This window comes from Lactuca sativa, chromosome 4, assembly GCF_002870075.4.
Source record: "Lactuca sativa cultivar Salinas chromosome 4, Lsat_Salinas_v11, whole genome shotgun sequence".
In the NCBI taxonomy this organism is placed as follows: Eukaryota; Viridiplantae; Streptophyta; class Magnoliopsida; order Asterales; family Asteraceae; genus Lactuca; species Lactuca sativa.
The window spans coordinates 241,746,093-241,760,266 of record NC_056626.2 but is presented as its reverse complement, the minus strand read 5'-3'; the positions used below and the strand labels follow the sequence as shown (position 1 = coordinate 241,760,266).

General features: G+C 38.2%; 1 protein-coding gene across 1 annotated transcript; it reads right to left on the bottom strand.

Moving 5' to 3' along the window:
- Nucleotides 1–1,157: 1,157 nt before the first annotated feature.
- LOC111897025 (serine carboxypeptidase 1) lies at nt 1,158–13,603 on the bottom strand. Its single transcript, XM_023893003.1, has 9 exons — nt 12,883–13,603; nt 3,313–3,654; nt 3,095–3,202; nt 2,707–2,978; nt 2,258–2,509; nt 2,132–2,157; nt 1,602–1,688; nt 1,413–1,518; nt 1,158–1,304 (listed from the first exon to the last, which is right to left on the bottom strand). Exons 1-9 carry the CDS (start codon nt 13,601–13,603, stop codon nt 1,158–1,160), a joined length of 2,061 nt encoding a protein of 686 aa, XP_023748771.1.
- Between the last annotated feature and the right edge of the window lie 571 nt (nt 13,604–14,174).

The window sequence follows — 14,174 nt, the reverse complement described above, 5'->3', positions numbered from 1 at the left end:
GAGTGGTCATGAAGGTGAAACGATCGGTAGGAAGAGGCAATGGTGAAGGTGTGATGTCTTGGGTTTGTAGAGAAAATGGGAGGCTTTCAAGTAGTCTTCCCGAGACTGATTGAACTGAATTCGGGAGACTGGACGTTAGGGTTCATAATTCATAATGGTAGCTTCAACGTTATATAGGGACAAATGAACAGTTATGTGAATGAGTGGGATTGCGGGTTGATTTATCCAAAGATCGTTGCTACTGCAATTTAGGGATTTAGGTTGTTGCATCATATTAATGGAACTTGGGAGGTGGGGTAGAAGATCGTGGGGGTGGAGCCGTGAATTAATGGAACTGTAAAAAAATTGTAATTCGGTACTTAGGGGGTGTTTGGCTTAGCTTTTGAGAGGGCAAAAGTCCTTTTAGGAAAAGTTGCAAAAAATGAGGTTTACCTGACTTTTCCAAAAAGTTCATTTTCTTTATATCCAAAAGTAGTTTTTACAAGATCTGTTGCTTTTACCAAACATCTTTTAGCTTTTTATCTTTTCCTAAAAGCTAAAAAATGTTTTAAAAGATAAAACAAACACCCCCTTAACACGGCTGATTAATCCTCTAATCGCCTAGTTGTTGTTACGGCTTGTTCATCACTGCTCTTGTAATTATCCCTTTCTTTTTTTCTTCCTATCTATTTTATACTTTTACTTTCTGCATTTTAGATTTTGTCAAAGATTCAGTGCATTTTTATATCATGATAATTTTCTATGTTATCAATAATTTACATGGAGATAGTTTGTTGTAGCTCTCTAGTTTCTGATGCATATATCATCAAATTTGCTCTTTTTGCTACGCGTGGGCATTATGCAATTATTAAGGAGACATGTATGATCATTTTATATAAAGTTATAATTCTATGAATGCGATTTTTATTTCAAATACAATCTGGTACATGTACACTTTCCTCCAACATTAGTCAAGAAAACTTTGAGGGTTCACCTCCTTCACAAGAATTTTTGCACTCATAAAATCCGCATCAGTCTTCAAATTTCATCCCCTTCTTTTTATTAGTAGATTTTCATCCTAAAAGAACATCGAGCAATAAAATTATGCTCAGATTCATTGCTTAGCATAGTTATTTGATTCTGACAAACTAAAACTACTCAGTGGCATTTAGGGATTATTATGTGAAAGTTGGGGGAAGTTTCCCCTCAAGGAATGATGAGATCATTTGCAATGCTCTTTCTGGCTGGTAGCTTGGAACTGTATGTCCTGCACCTCTTACTGTGGTAAGTACAACTCCTTTGTAGCCTACCACATATCCTCCAACCTATCACATTTTTAACATCAACTTATTAAATTTCTTTGCATTTATAAATATATTTCGTGAACACATATATTGTTATTCAACGTGATTTCAATTTTAAATATCATGTACCTCTTTGTTATAGTACCATGGTCTCCAAGAAGTCGCTACTGGGAGCTTCAACTTATTCACGGAGTACCTTGAGGATGTTACTGGGACCCGTCCATCTGTGTCACCACTGCCGATTCATTATAAATCAAATGTAAGTTTCTGTTGTTTATAGACCATGCTAAGTTGGTTGGTAGAGTAGGTGAACTTAACCTATATATCCAGACACTAACACCATTTTCAATAAGTTGTGTGATAGTAGGCAAAATGGTTGTTGGGCTATCCGTCCATCCAACACCGCTATACAAAAAAATCTTGAGTTATATGCAAGAAACAACAACATACTTTCCTTGACATGTTTATTATAAAATCTATGTTTTAGAGAAAACGATACCCGCAATGTGACCATGAGGTATTTCGGTCCAACACATCATATGTAGTTCAATTAGATTTAATAATTTGCTTTATGGTCGAATAATTATTGGCTAATTGAAAGAAATAGCAATGTAATTTTGTTAATTTCTTAGTTGTGGCATCCTACTTTCATTTTAACCTATCACAACATTATAATTTGAATAATCTACCCAATTTTAGCGACGCCATCTAAATAAAAATCAATTTCCATTGCTATAATTGGGTACAATTAGATTTTCTAAACTTCAATGTCATCATGAAAAATAAACTGAATGTAGATTGCTATAATTAGGTAAATCTTAATAAGAATTTTTTTTTTTTGAAATTACAATCTTGTGTGAAAAACAGTAATATGCTACAATAAAACAAGTGAGCAAAATATGTCGCTATTTCTTCCATTATCACTTAATTAAAAGAGTAGGATATATTTTATTATTATAGAATCAGAGACTTACAGTTCCGTTAGTTCCAGATTTTTGTGTAGTATCATCACAAAATGGTGCATAAATGTTGTAAATATCAATTCCACCATATTCACCGTCTCCCTGGCTTTGATACTTGTAGCACTCTTCTGAGAAGTTCCCAGTAACATAGTCACAGTACTTGTTGATACCTTCATTTGTCTCATCAGAGTTTAGGGCATGTGTCCAATAGTAGTCATACATCCCTTCATAAGATGTATTGTCATCAATCCAAGCATTCCCAATCTACACAATCACAAGACATACACATTTAGCGTATTAGTCCTTACGTGGCATAGTACACACGATAGATGACAAGGATGATAACAGCATTTATGTCTTTTGCACAAACAAGTGATCAAGAGTGAGTCCTTGTCCCGCCTTTTAGGGTGGAATAAAAAGTTTCATTCCAAAAGTAGTCCTGTCCTGTAATAATTACTTACCGCAATCCCACGAAGATTAATAATCGTTGCGTTAGTTTTCTTGTTTTCCGAGAGAATGAGGGATGCGAGTTGAGGTACGTAGTGACCTGCGTAGCTTTCACCTGTAATAAAGAAATCTCGGGTTTTGTATTCGGGGAATCTTTCAAGCCAGTTGATGAGAAAAGTGTATGAGTCTTTAGCTGTTTGCTTGTCCCCTGTCGTGTAGTCAGACGATCTATTTGAATACGAGAACCCCACTCCAGCTGGCGACTCCAAAAATAGTACATTAGCCGCTGTCAAAACTTTCAGTATTTAGCCTTTCACATTGTATTCACATTGTAACTGGGACAAAATGAAATTTTTTGACATATGTGAAAAAGACATGAATGCCCTCATCAATTTTTGTTACCATTGTTCCATGAATAATCATTGCGGTAGAGTGTTTTCCCATCACTGTTGACTCGGAAGGGTCCAAGTTCTTCCATGGCTCCATATCCAAACGACGAGCATCCTGGCCCTGTATAATACATTCATTACTAGTTTTACAGTATTTTTGTGTGAAAACAACGCGTTATTGTATTGTTTTGTTTGTTCATATAGACTTGAATCATAATAGAAGCATTATACCTCCATTGAGCCATAGGACAAGAGGTTTGGTTGAAGAATTGTGAGGTGATTCAGCAAAGTAATAAAACAACGCCCTTCCAGCCTTTGAATCGACTGTTACATAGCCTGAATAATGATCAAAATCGACTTGTGGTTGGCCTGGCAACTTGTCAATCATATCTTCTTCCTTTGACCCTTGTTGAGGGACAATAGAAAGTGGAGATAAGTTTGATGTGTCTTCTTCTGTCCATGGTTTGACATGTGGTGGATTCTCTGATCTTCTTGACTCGATCAATTTATTGAGGTTGGTGATCTGGTTATCCTTTCTTGCCACACAAAAACCGAGAAAAGAAAGTGAAAAAACTAACAACAAATAATAAGAAATGTGGTTCATTTTAATTATTGAAATAGAAGAAACTGTATCAGGCATATATGTTATTATTTGTGTTGTGTCTCTTTATATATTGTGAGAGAAGAAGCATGGTTGAAGAATTGTTTGCAGCTGGTTGTGTGCTGTTGTAAGTTGTAACGTCATTTCCTATGCTCATTTGTCTTGCTCTTTGGAACCTTTTATTAAATTTAACTATGAGTAAGAATCATTACTGAAGAACAAACGGTAGTTGGTTGTAAACTCCACATTGAACCAATTCATGAAAAATAAAAGTAGGATTTTTAAGAACAATGCTAAAAACAACATTATGTTATTTACTTATTTGTGTGTCTATTAAAATCCTTATATTTTCTGATTTTGGTTAAATTCGTGCTTAGCAACCGGATAATCCAAGAATATGTTTGTTTCAGCATTTATTTATAATATATCTTTATGAATAGAGACGTCTTTTTTCCTCTACTTTATTTTTCTAAATTTTATTTCGTATTTTACCTATCCGAGCTGGGTGTGCTTTATGTATATTTCTTCAAAAACATATTTGCAATTTTTTTGCTTTCTTGAGTCGGAGACAACACATGGTTTTATCTTCAGGGCACCTTTTATTTTAACCTGCTTGCATTATTTATGTTTCAAATTTTATCTGTTTACACCATATTTCTGTCATCTTTCAGAGTGAAATAATGTGCTATTTAATCATCAGTTTTTCACCCTCTAAAAATGTAGCAATACCATGGGAAGTAAAAAAAATGATAATTTCAACTTTTGTTCTTCCAAATCATATGCTGTAAATGACCCTTTTATCATTCTGTGAAAGATGGAGGAATTCGAAGTACGTTTAGCAATGTTAATGCTCTTTATAGCCTACCACATATCCTCCAACCTATCATTTTTGAACATCAACTTATTAGATTTGGATATTAATTATAATCTTTTATTTATTTTTGCCAACACCGATGCTGTTACCTCTTTAGCAGTCACTACTTGAAGCTTTAGCTTGTTTACAGAGTACTTTAAGGATGTTACTAGGACCCACGCATCCATGTCACCACTACCAACTCATTATAAATCAAATGTAACTTTTGTGTGACATGCTAACTTGCGCCTTGGTTCTTTTTTTCTCCCTGTGAAATGTTGTCTGGATAAACGATGTTAAAAAAAACTCGGGACAGATTTGTAAAAAGTTAGGAGTTATTGCATCCAAGATTTAGTTAAAGTGTATACTAGTTGGACTTACCTGTATATCCAGACATTAATATCATTTTCAAGAAGATTAATGATAGTAAGTAAAATTGTTGTTGTGCTGTTTGTCCATGCAACAATATTGTGGCACAAAAATCACGGGTTACATGCAAGAAAAATTATCGTACTTTCCTTGCTATGTTTGTTATAGCTTCCTAGTTTCAGAGGACAAAAGTACATGCAATGAGTCCGTGAAATATTTCGGGCGTGAAGAGCACCTTACTTGTTTCAGATGAGGAGAGATAATCATCAGCGCAAGGATCAAATTTCTGGAAACATCATGTCTTTAGAATGTAGCTCAATCATATTTTGCTAATTGCTAGTATGGCCGACTAATTATAGGGTTAAATGTGGAAAAAGCATTGTACTTCCATTATTTTTCACTATAGCATTCTAGTTTCATTTCTTCATACACAAGATTGTACTTATGAAAAATTACCTAGCTATAGCACTATCATTCAAATGCAAAGCTGTTTCCACTGCTCTAATTGGGTAGATGTTCGAAAGTACAATGTCTTTTTAAAAAAGAACATAAATTAGAGTGCGACAATTTGGTAGAATATTCAAAGCACAATGCCCTAATAAGAAAAAGAAAATAAAAGTATAATGTTTTAATAGACAAAAATGAGAATAGCAGGTTAAATAAAGAAATAAATAAAAGTAATTGTTGTTTCTTTCATTTAACCCTAAACTAAATGAGTAGGATACTTTGCATACATTTTTTTTATAAAGTGAATATATATTTTTTGAATGTTGCATGCTATATGTTCTATATTTAATGGAGTCAGATACTTACATAACATTGTTCTTACATAACTACTAGATTCAGGTTTTTAGTAGTGTTGTTACGTGCATAGATGTTGTATAAATCAGTTTCACCCGCCAGTGTGGGACTAGCCTACTTGGTAGAGGCTTTGTCTATTAGATTGAAGGTCTCGAGTTCTAATCTAGGTGTTAACGATTTCGTGATACTAACTTCTAACCACTAACCCCACTATTAAAAAAAATCACCCATTTCATCTCCTATTTTGTGTAACGTCCAATTTAAAATAGTTAAAGCATTCATTCCATTTCATAAAAAGATCACCATAGTATCTGTTAGCAAAAACAAAACAGACGATACTTGTCAAGACTCATAACAAATCTGATGTCACTTGCCAAGTTCTGACCCATGTTAGGAACTAATGTGGATAACACACGAAACCAAAAGCACACAAAGACACAATATTTACGTGGTTCGGTCAAGGTGACCTATGTTCACGAGCAGGATGGGAGTATTCTTTTTTCATATGGTTCTCAAACAGAGATTACAAGTACAACCAGTAAGGATTCGTCCTGCTCACTAAGGATACAAAAGACACGAGACAAATGACCTAGCATGCATCCCAATTTATACTTGAAGGTTTAGACCTAAACCTTAATGGACCAATCACATTAACCCATAGGCACATAAATGGTGTTAACCAATAATAATCCGTCATGCAGCAGCTTCTGGAACATTTATCATGGCATGAACATCAGCAACATGCTTGATGGAGCATTATAATCCATAGTTAGCATGCATCCCTACATATACTTACGAGATTAGACTTAAAACCCTAATGGGCCAAGCCCATTAACCCATATGCCCATGAATAGTGTCAACCAATCACAATCTGCCATGCAACAGCGTCAGAAACATTCATCATTACATGAACATCAGCAACATGAATGATGGAGCATCATGATCCATAGTGGCACATCATGATGCAAGAGTGGCACATCAAGATCGTCATGGCATATCAATCATCATGGTGGCACATCAAGTAATAATCATTTAGCATCTTCAACTTCTGAGCTTCCTTGAACAGTCATGAACATCATAGGGGAATTCATAGCATACAGATCATCAAGGGATACCTTGGCATATCAAGGAACCAAGTGGCGCATCCTTGCATCATGATTGCGCATCAGGCATGTAGATGGCAGATCTTGATCAAGGGATGGCACATTCAACACTAAAATACTTATGAACTCACTAGCTTAAATGCTGATCTACTCTTTAAAAATAACTTGTATTCTCAGGTCACCAGTAGACAGGTACCGATGACTAGGTTTTGAGAAGACGGAGCACATTCAAGACTCGTCTTTTATTTTGATTCATATTTTGGTGTCTTTCAAACTATACACAGAACACACTTGTATTAAATTATACTATTAATGCAATGGATGATGTTGTTGCTTGTTTACTATTATGCATTGATATGATACTGTACATGACGTCTTCCGCCCCTGAATATTTTCTTCGTTCGGTTTAGGGGTGTGACATCAGCCCAACATAGGGGTGATCTGCATATTCGGCCATACAAGGCTTTAAAAGGAGCAACCTTAATGCTTGTGTGATAGCTGTTGTTGTATGAGAATTTGATTAAGGGCAATTGGCTATCCCATACCGTGCCAAAATAACACACTTGTATTAAATTATACTATTAATGCAATGGATGATGTTGTTGCTTGTTTACTATTATGTATTGATATGATACTATACGTGACGTCCTCCGCCCCCGAATATTTTCTTCGTTTGGTTTAGGGGTGTGACATCAGCCCAACATAAGGGTGATCTGCATTTTCGTCCATACAAGGCTTTAAAAAGAGCAACCTTAATGCTTGTGTGATAGTTGTTGTTGTATGAGAATTTGATTAAGAGCAACTGGCTATCCCATACCCTGCCAAAATTTATTACACAAGATCGAATCATATGCTCTAATGTTTGAACGGTTCGCTCGCTTTGGCTGTCGGTCTGAGGGTGATAAGCAGTGCTCATATCGAGGTGGGTCCTCATTGCCTTCTGAAGTGACTGCCAAAATCTAGAGGTGAACCTACTATCTCGATCAGAGATAATGAATATCAGCACCCCATGCAGCCATACCACTTCTTTTATGTAGATTCATGTTAACCTTCCCATCTTGTATGACTTTTTCATTGGTAGGAAATGGACGGATTTGGTTAACCGATCGACAATCACCTAGATAGCGTCCAGTCCTTCTAATGTCTTGGGTAATTTCGTGATGAAATCCATGGTAATTCTTTCCCATTTCCACTCGGGTATTACTGGTTGCTGTAGCAATCCCGAGGGCTTCTGATTTTCCACTTTCACTTTGGCACAACTGAGACACTTGCCCACATAAATGACAATTTCTGCTTTCATGTTCGGCCACCAATAATGTTGTTTAATGTCCAGTTACATCTTATTGCAACCTGGGTGGACGGAGTATGATGTCTTATGAGCTTCGTTCACAGTCACGTCTCTGAATCCCCCAAATTTTGGAATCCAAATTCGATTCATGAAATATTAAGCTCCGTCTTCTTTGACTTCGAGATTTTTATCCATTCCACACAGTGCTTCATTCGCGCCATTTTCCGGCTTCAATGCCACCAGTTGAGCTTCTTTGATTTGTGAGGTTAGGTGGGAGTGGATGGTTATCGTTAGTGTTTTCACTAGGCGACCCGAGTATTCTTTTCTGCTTAAGGCATCGTCCGCCACGTTAGCCTTTTCTAGGTGGTACTTGATCTTGCATTTATAATCATTTAGCAGCTCAACCTACCTTCGCTACCTTATGTTTAGATCCTTTTGAATTAGAATGTGCTGAAGGCTTTTGTGGTCCGTGAAGATGGTGCACTTTGTACCATAAAGGTAGTGCCTCCAATTTTTTAGGGCGAAGACCACAGCTCCCAGCTCGAGATCATGGGTGGTGTAATTTACCTCGTATGTCTTCAATTGTCTGGACATGTAAGCTATCACTTTTCCACGCTGCATAAGAACACAACCTAACCCCTGATTTGAAGCGTCGCAATATACTACGAAGTCTTCAGTTCCCTCCAGAAAAGATAATACTGAAGCACTACAGAGGGCTCTCTTCAGGGTTTGAAAGGCAGCTTCTTGCTCGTTAGTCCATTTGAAGGGTACACCTTTTTGGGTTAGAGTGGTCAGAGGCTTGGCAATCTTGGAGAAGTTCTCAATAAACCTTCGGTAGTAGCTTGCAAGGCACAAGAATTGCTTGATTTCTGTTTGCGTTTTCGGAATCGTCCAGCCTTCAATAGCTTTGATCTTGGAAGGATCCACATGAATTCTTTCCCCACTAACTACATGACCCAAGAAGTTCACACTGCAAAATCCAGAACTTGCATTTAGAGAGTTTTGCATATAGCTTTTCAGCTCTAAGAGTTTCCAAGATCTAACGTAGGTGCTGACCGTGCTCCTCCTTACTTCGAGAGTGCACGAGTATGTCATCAATGAAAATGATTACAAAATTATCGAGGAATGGGCTGCAGGCTCAATTCATGAGGTCCATAAATGCTGCAGGTGTCACACCCCCAAACCAGAACGGCGGAAACGTTCGGGGGCGGAGGACGTCATATTCAGTATCATAACAGTTCATAGAAAGGAAAGTACACACCACCATATATATATTAAAGTTTCCAAAATGTTTACATAATTGTATCCGTTACATGTTTCAAAAGTTAAATACATAAACATCTTTCAAAAGAAGTAATTAACGTCAGCACGTTAATCTCCAAAAGTTGATTTCCAAATCTGCTTAGCGGTTCCCTGAGAATACAAGTTATTTCAAAGAAAAAGTGTCAACATTTAAGTTGGTGAGTTCATGAGTAGTGTTTTGAGAAAATGTACGCCATTCGAAAGTTCGTGTATGTTTTCCAGAAAACGCAGTGTTTCAAATGTAAAGAGTTATGATTTGTTGTGTTTGAAAATGAATGTATTAGATCCAGAAAATCCCATATTTTCCCTAATCGTTGAGATATGATTTGTTGTGTTTTCCAAGAAAAACCCTTATTTTCTTATAAAAGTATGAAATGCATATGAATGTTCGTAATATAAGTTGCAACTAATTGTACCGAGAAAATCCCTTATTTTCCTATTAGTTGTTTGGTTTGTATACAGGAAAAACCCTTATTTTCCTGACATAACTGGCAGTCTCTAAGACCGAAAATCGCAAGCAACCAGCGTGCTCGTATGTTGTGTCATAGTTTTACATAGTAAAGCTATACGAAGATCGCACTTGTTAGATGAAGAATAGTTTTAATACCTACTCGTTCATAAAAGCATAATACCATAATAATTGTATATCCGATGAGTTTTATAACCATACTAAACATAATATGCCTATAGCGACGTTCTTCAGGCGTCGTAGCGTTATGACAACTGTCACTCCAAAAGACGGACTGTAGCTAACAGTCAGGGCGCGGGATCATGACTTCCCGTATAGATCTATACACATTTGACACATTCTCCGAACGGGAGACTCTGGTTATAGACAGGACTTGTAGCGATACCTTTTATCAAAAAGGCAGTGTTTGAAGATGTACACGTCTCATGGATTCTCAACTAAGTCTGTATTAAAGTAGTAGTTTGTATGCAAAGTTTATCCTTTTTCACAATGTTTGACAAAGCATAAATCATAAGTTCTTTGAATGCATAAAATGATTTAGTAAAGAATGTTACCCTTGATATGATGTATTTGTATGCAAACGTATAAATAAAACATATTTCTATTTATAAACATATTGTATCCCAAGAGGGTAAAGTTGTGTTGTGAGGCGTTTTGCATGATAATGACTTCATAAGACAGTTAAAGCAACAGTATGAAAAGTATATGAAAAGATCGATGTTTCACATGATTTTATTCGTGTGTTTACTTGTATTCCCCCCTAAAAGAGTATAAAAAGCATTTAAAAACGCATTTAAAGTGTGCTTGCAGGGGTATGAACTCACCTGATAGTTGAAGATAGCGAGATGGAAAACCGGACAGAGTTTCGTCTCGGGAAACGGATTTTCCTCGGGACTCTCGGGAATCTCGGGAGTAAAATCGACCCTCGGGACTTGAGCAAAAAGACCAGAGCTTCGGGTTTGAACGGGCACAGAAAACGAGGCAAGATTGTGAGAGAGAGGAGAGAAATGAGCATTTTTCTCGGAAGCCCTCGCATCCTATTTATAGGAAGGCTGAACCGCCTCGGTACGCGGGGCGTACGCTCGTACGCAGCGCGTACGCGTACGTCATGCATGACCGAAGCCTCGACTGCCTCGGCTTCGGATGGGACGGGTTGCTGGGTACGCGGGTCGGATGGGACGGCGGGTCGGACGGGACAGCGGGTCGGACGGGTCGGGTACTTCGGACGGGTCGGATGCCTCGGATAGGGCGACGTGGACGATCAGAGGCCAAGTCTCTCGGGTACGCGGGGCGTACAGGGGTACGCAGCGCGTACCCGGATGAGGACGCTGACTCCTCTTCGGATAAGGTCCGAAATTTTGATTTAAATAAATATATAATTTATTTAATAAACTTCAAAAATTCATATCTTCTTCATAAGAACTCCGTTTTCGATGGTCTTTATATCCACGCGTAGGTGAGACTACGCTCTACAACTTTCGTTTAGACTCTGTTGGCAAATTCCAAAATTATTTTTATTATTTATTTTATAACTCATCGTGTTTAAGGAATTTCTTTGAAAATTCATAACTTCTTTATCTGATGTCGGTTTTTGCCAGACTTTTTACCGCTGAAATACCATTGTCGAGACCTTCGATTCTCGTTTAGGTCATTCCGGCCAAAAGTCGCTCAATATTCGATTCGAGTTTTTAGCTGTCTACTGCTATATTCGGATCTTGGAAAAATCATAACTTCTTCATACGAAGTCAGATTTGGACGTTCTTTTTGTGTACGCTTACGGTTTGATGTTATCTATAACTTTTATTTAGATACTTAAGGCTAAAAACTATTGTATTGAAACTTCGCGTTTTTCGTTTAATCGGTGTTGCCGGTTTTGTCGGGAATTTTAGAATGGTTATAACTTCCTCGTTATAACTCGGATTTTTGTGTTCTTTATATGTATGAAAACCTTGTTACAATATTTACCACCTAGTATAATCGATTACGGTTTTATAAAAGTTCAAATTTTGACCTGAATTTTGCTGTTGTTACAGCAGGAGCATATGTGTGGACCAAATGGCATAACAACGAATTCATAGTAACCATAACGGGTTCGAAAAGCAGTTTTGGGAATATCTTCTTCCCGAACTCGTAGCTGATGATAACCGGACCTTAGATCTATTTTAGAAAATTAACTGGCTCATTGGAGCTGGTCGAATAGATCATCAATATGAGGGAGTGGATATCGGTTCATGAAAGTGAGCTTCTTCAACTCCCAATAGTCGATACACATTCTGAAGGATCTGTCCTTCTCCTTGACAAACAAGATCGGAGCTCCCTAGAGTGAGAAGCTTGGCCTTATAAATCCTCTTTCTAGAAGTTCTCTTAATTTACTAGATAACTCTTGCATTTCGTCGGGAGCTAAACTGTAGGGTGAATTGGCAATTGATGTGGCTCCAAGTACTAGGTCAATTCGAAACTCGACCTGTCTTTCTGGGGGTATTCCCAGGAGGTCTTTGGGAAATACATCCGGAAAGTCACATGCCACTGGGATATCTTTGATGTTTATCTTCCCTTTAGTTTTATCCACAACATGAGCGAGGAAGGCATAATTTTTCTTATGCAGGAATTTTTGTGCCTTGGTGCACGAGATAAGACAAAGATTGGCACCATGTTTATCACCGTAGATTAGTAGGGTTTCGTGGTTGGGGAAGTGAAGGCGAACGGCCTTCTCGTAACACATAATATCAGCATGGTGGAGACTTAACCAATCCATGTCGAGTATCACATCAAAACTCCTAATATTAACAAGCATCAAATATATTTGAAATGAGTGGTTGTTTAATGTTAACGTGCTTCCTATGTAAACGTCGTTGGTTGTTTTGATTTTCCCATTATCCATCTCCACCATGAAGGCTTTGATTAGCTTTTGGGGTTGTAGGCTTAGTAAGCTTTTGAATTTGTGGCTCACGAAACTCCACTCAGCCCCACTTTCAAATAAAATGCATGCATAAGTGTTGTTGAGGGGAAACATACCAGTAACAATTGTCGGGTCTTGAACTGCCTCTACTTGCCCCAATGTCAGGACCCTACCTTGTCCTCCTGCTCCTTGGTTGTTGGCTTTGGGGAAATTTCGCCTAATATGGCCAGCTCCTCCACATCCATAACAAGTATGACTGGCCTCGGCATTGTTGTTGTTGTTGTTGTTGTTTGGTTGTTGGTTCTGTTGGGGTTGAGATCTGCAGTATTGGGTGGTGTGGCCCTTGCGTTTGCAATTGCTACACTGCATTTCTCTGAACTCGCCATTATGGTGGTAGTTGCATTTGTTACATTTTGTTAAGGTTCCTGAGTATGGCATGCTAGTAGTTTGCGCAAATGAGAGTGGAGCAGCTGGGGCTGGCGCAACTTGAGCAGTAGCAGCGTGGACTGCTACGGTTTGCTGCTTTTTAGAGGATCCCTGGTTTTGTCTTCCCTTTCTTTTGTTTTCTCCATTTTTCTTGTTATTCCCTTCCTTCTTGTTCTCTGTCTCAAAAAGTTTGGTACTCTTCTTATTGCCATGATCGTAAAGCTTCTGAGCTAGCCTTTTCACACTGTCAAAAGTCTCGGGGTTTGCTGCAATCACGTTTCCTTGGATTGGGGAAGTTAATCCCCAAATGAACCACTTAATCTTGTTTCCCTCTGAAGTGATCATACTCAGGCACAGAAGGGCTAGTTCACTGAATCTTGAGATGTACGCCTCGATATCTGAGTTTTGCATTGTGAGGTTCCATAACTCTAGTTCTAGTTTCTGTACTTCCCCATGGGGATACTATTCTGCCATCAACATCTCTTTAAGTTCTCCCTAAGGCACAGCATTTGCGACAAAGTCATGGCCTTCACATGACCATTCCACCAGGATAGGGCTTGGTCAACAAATGTGCAGGCTACAAACTTCACCTTGCTTTCCTCCGGACATTCGCAAATTTCAAAGACAGACTTGGTCTTTTCAATCCAGCGCTTCAAGGCTATCACGCTACCAGTTCTATTAAATGTTCGAGGTTTGGCATTTGAGAAATCTTTGTAGGTGCAGACTTTTGTAGGCCCTTGGTTCGTTCCTTGGTTTGAGCTTCCAGTTCCTTGACCATTTTCGCCGCAATTATTCCCATTATGAATATGAGCCAATGTTGCGGTCACCGCAACCGATATTGCTTCCTGGAATGAAGCAGAGTTTACTTCCGGCGGAGGCGGCGGTAGTGGTGGTGTCACGTTGTTGTTTCCATGCACCGGTCTTTGAGGTGTCTTATGTCATGGAACAAGAAGATGGTGAGTACATAGTGGTTCATGGTTTC

Coding starts and splice junctions, on each gene's coding strand:
- LOC111897025 (XM_023893003.1), bottom strand. CDS start 13,603: ATGCAAAACTCAGATATCGAGGCGTACATCTCAAGATTCAGTGAACTA. Junction 3,655..12,882: donor AGACCCGACAATTGTTACTG/GTATGTTTCCCC, acceptor ATTTGTTGTTAG/TTTTTTCACTTTCTTTTCTC. Junction 2,979..3,094: donor TGATTATTCATGGAACAATG/GTAACAAAAATT, acceptor AAGTTTTGACAG/CGGCTAATGTACTATTTTTG.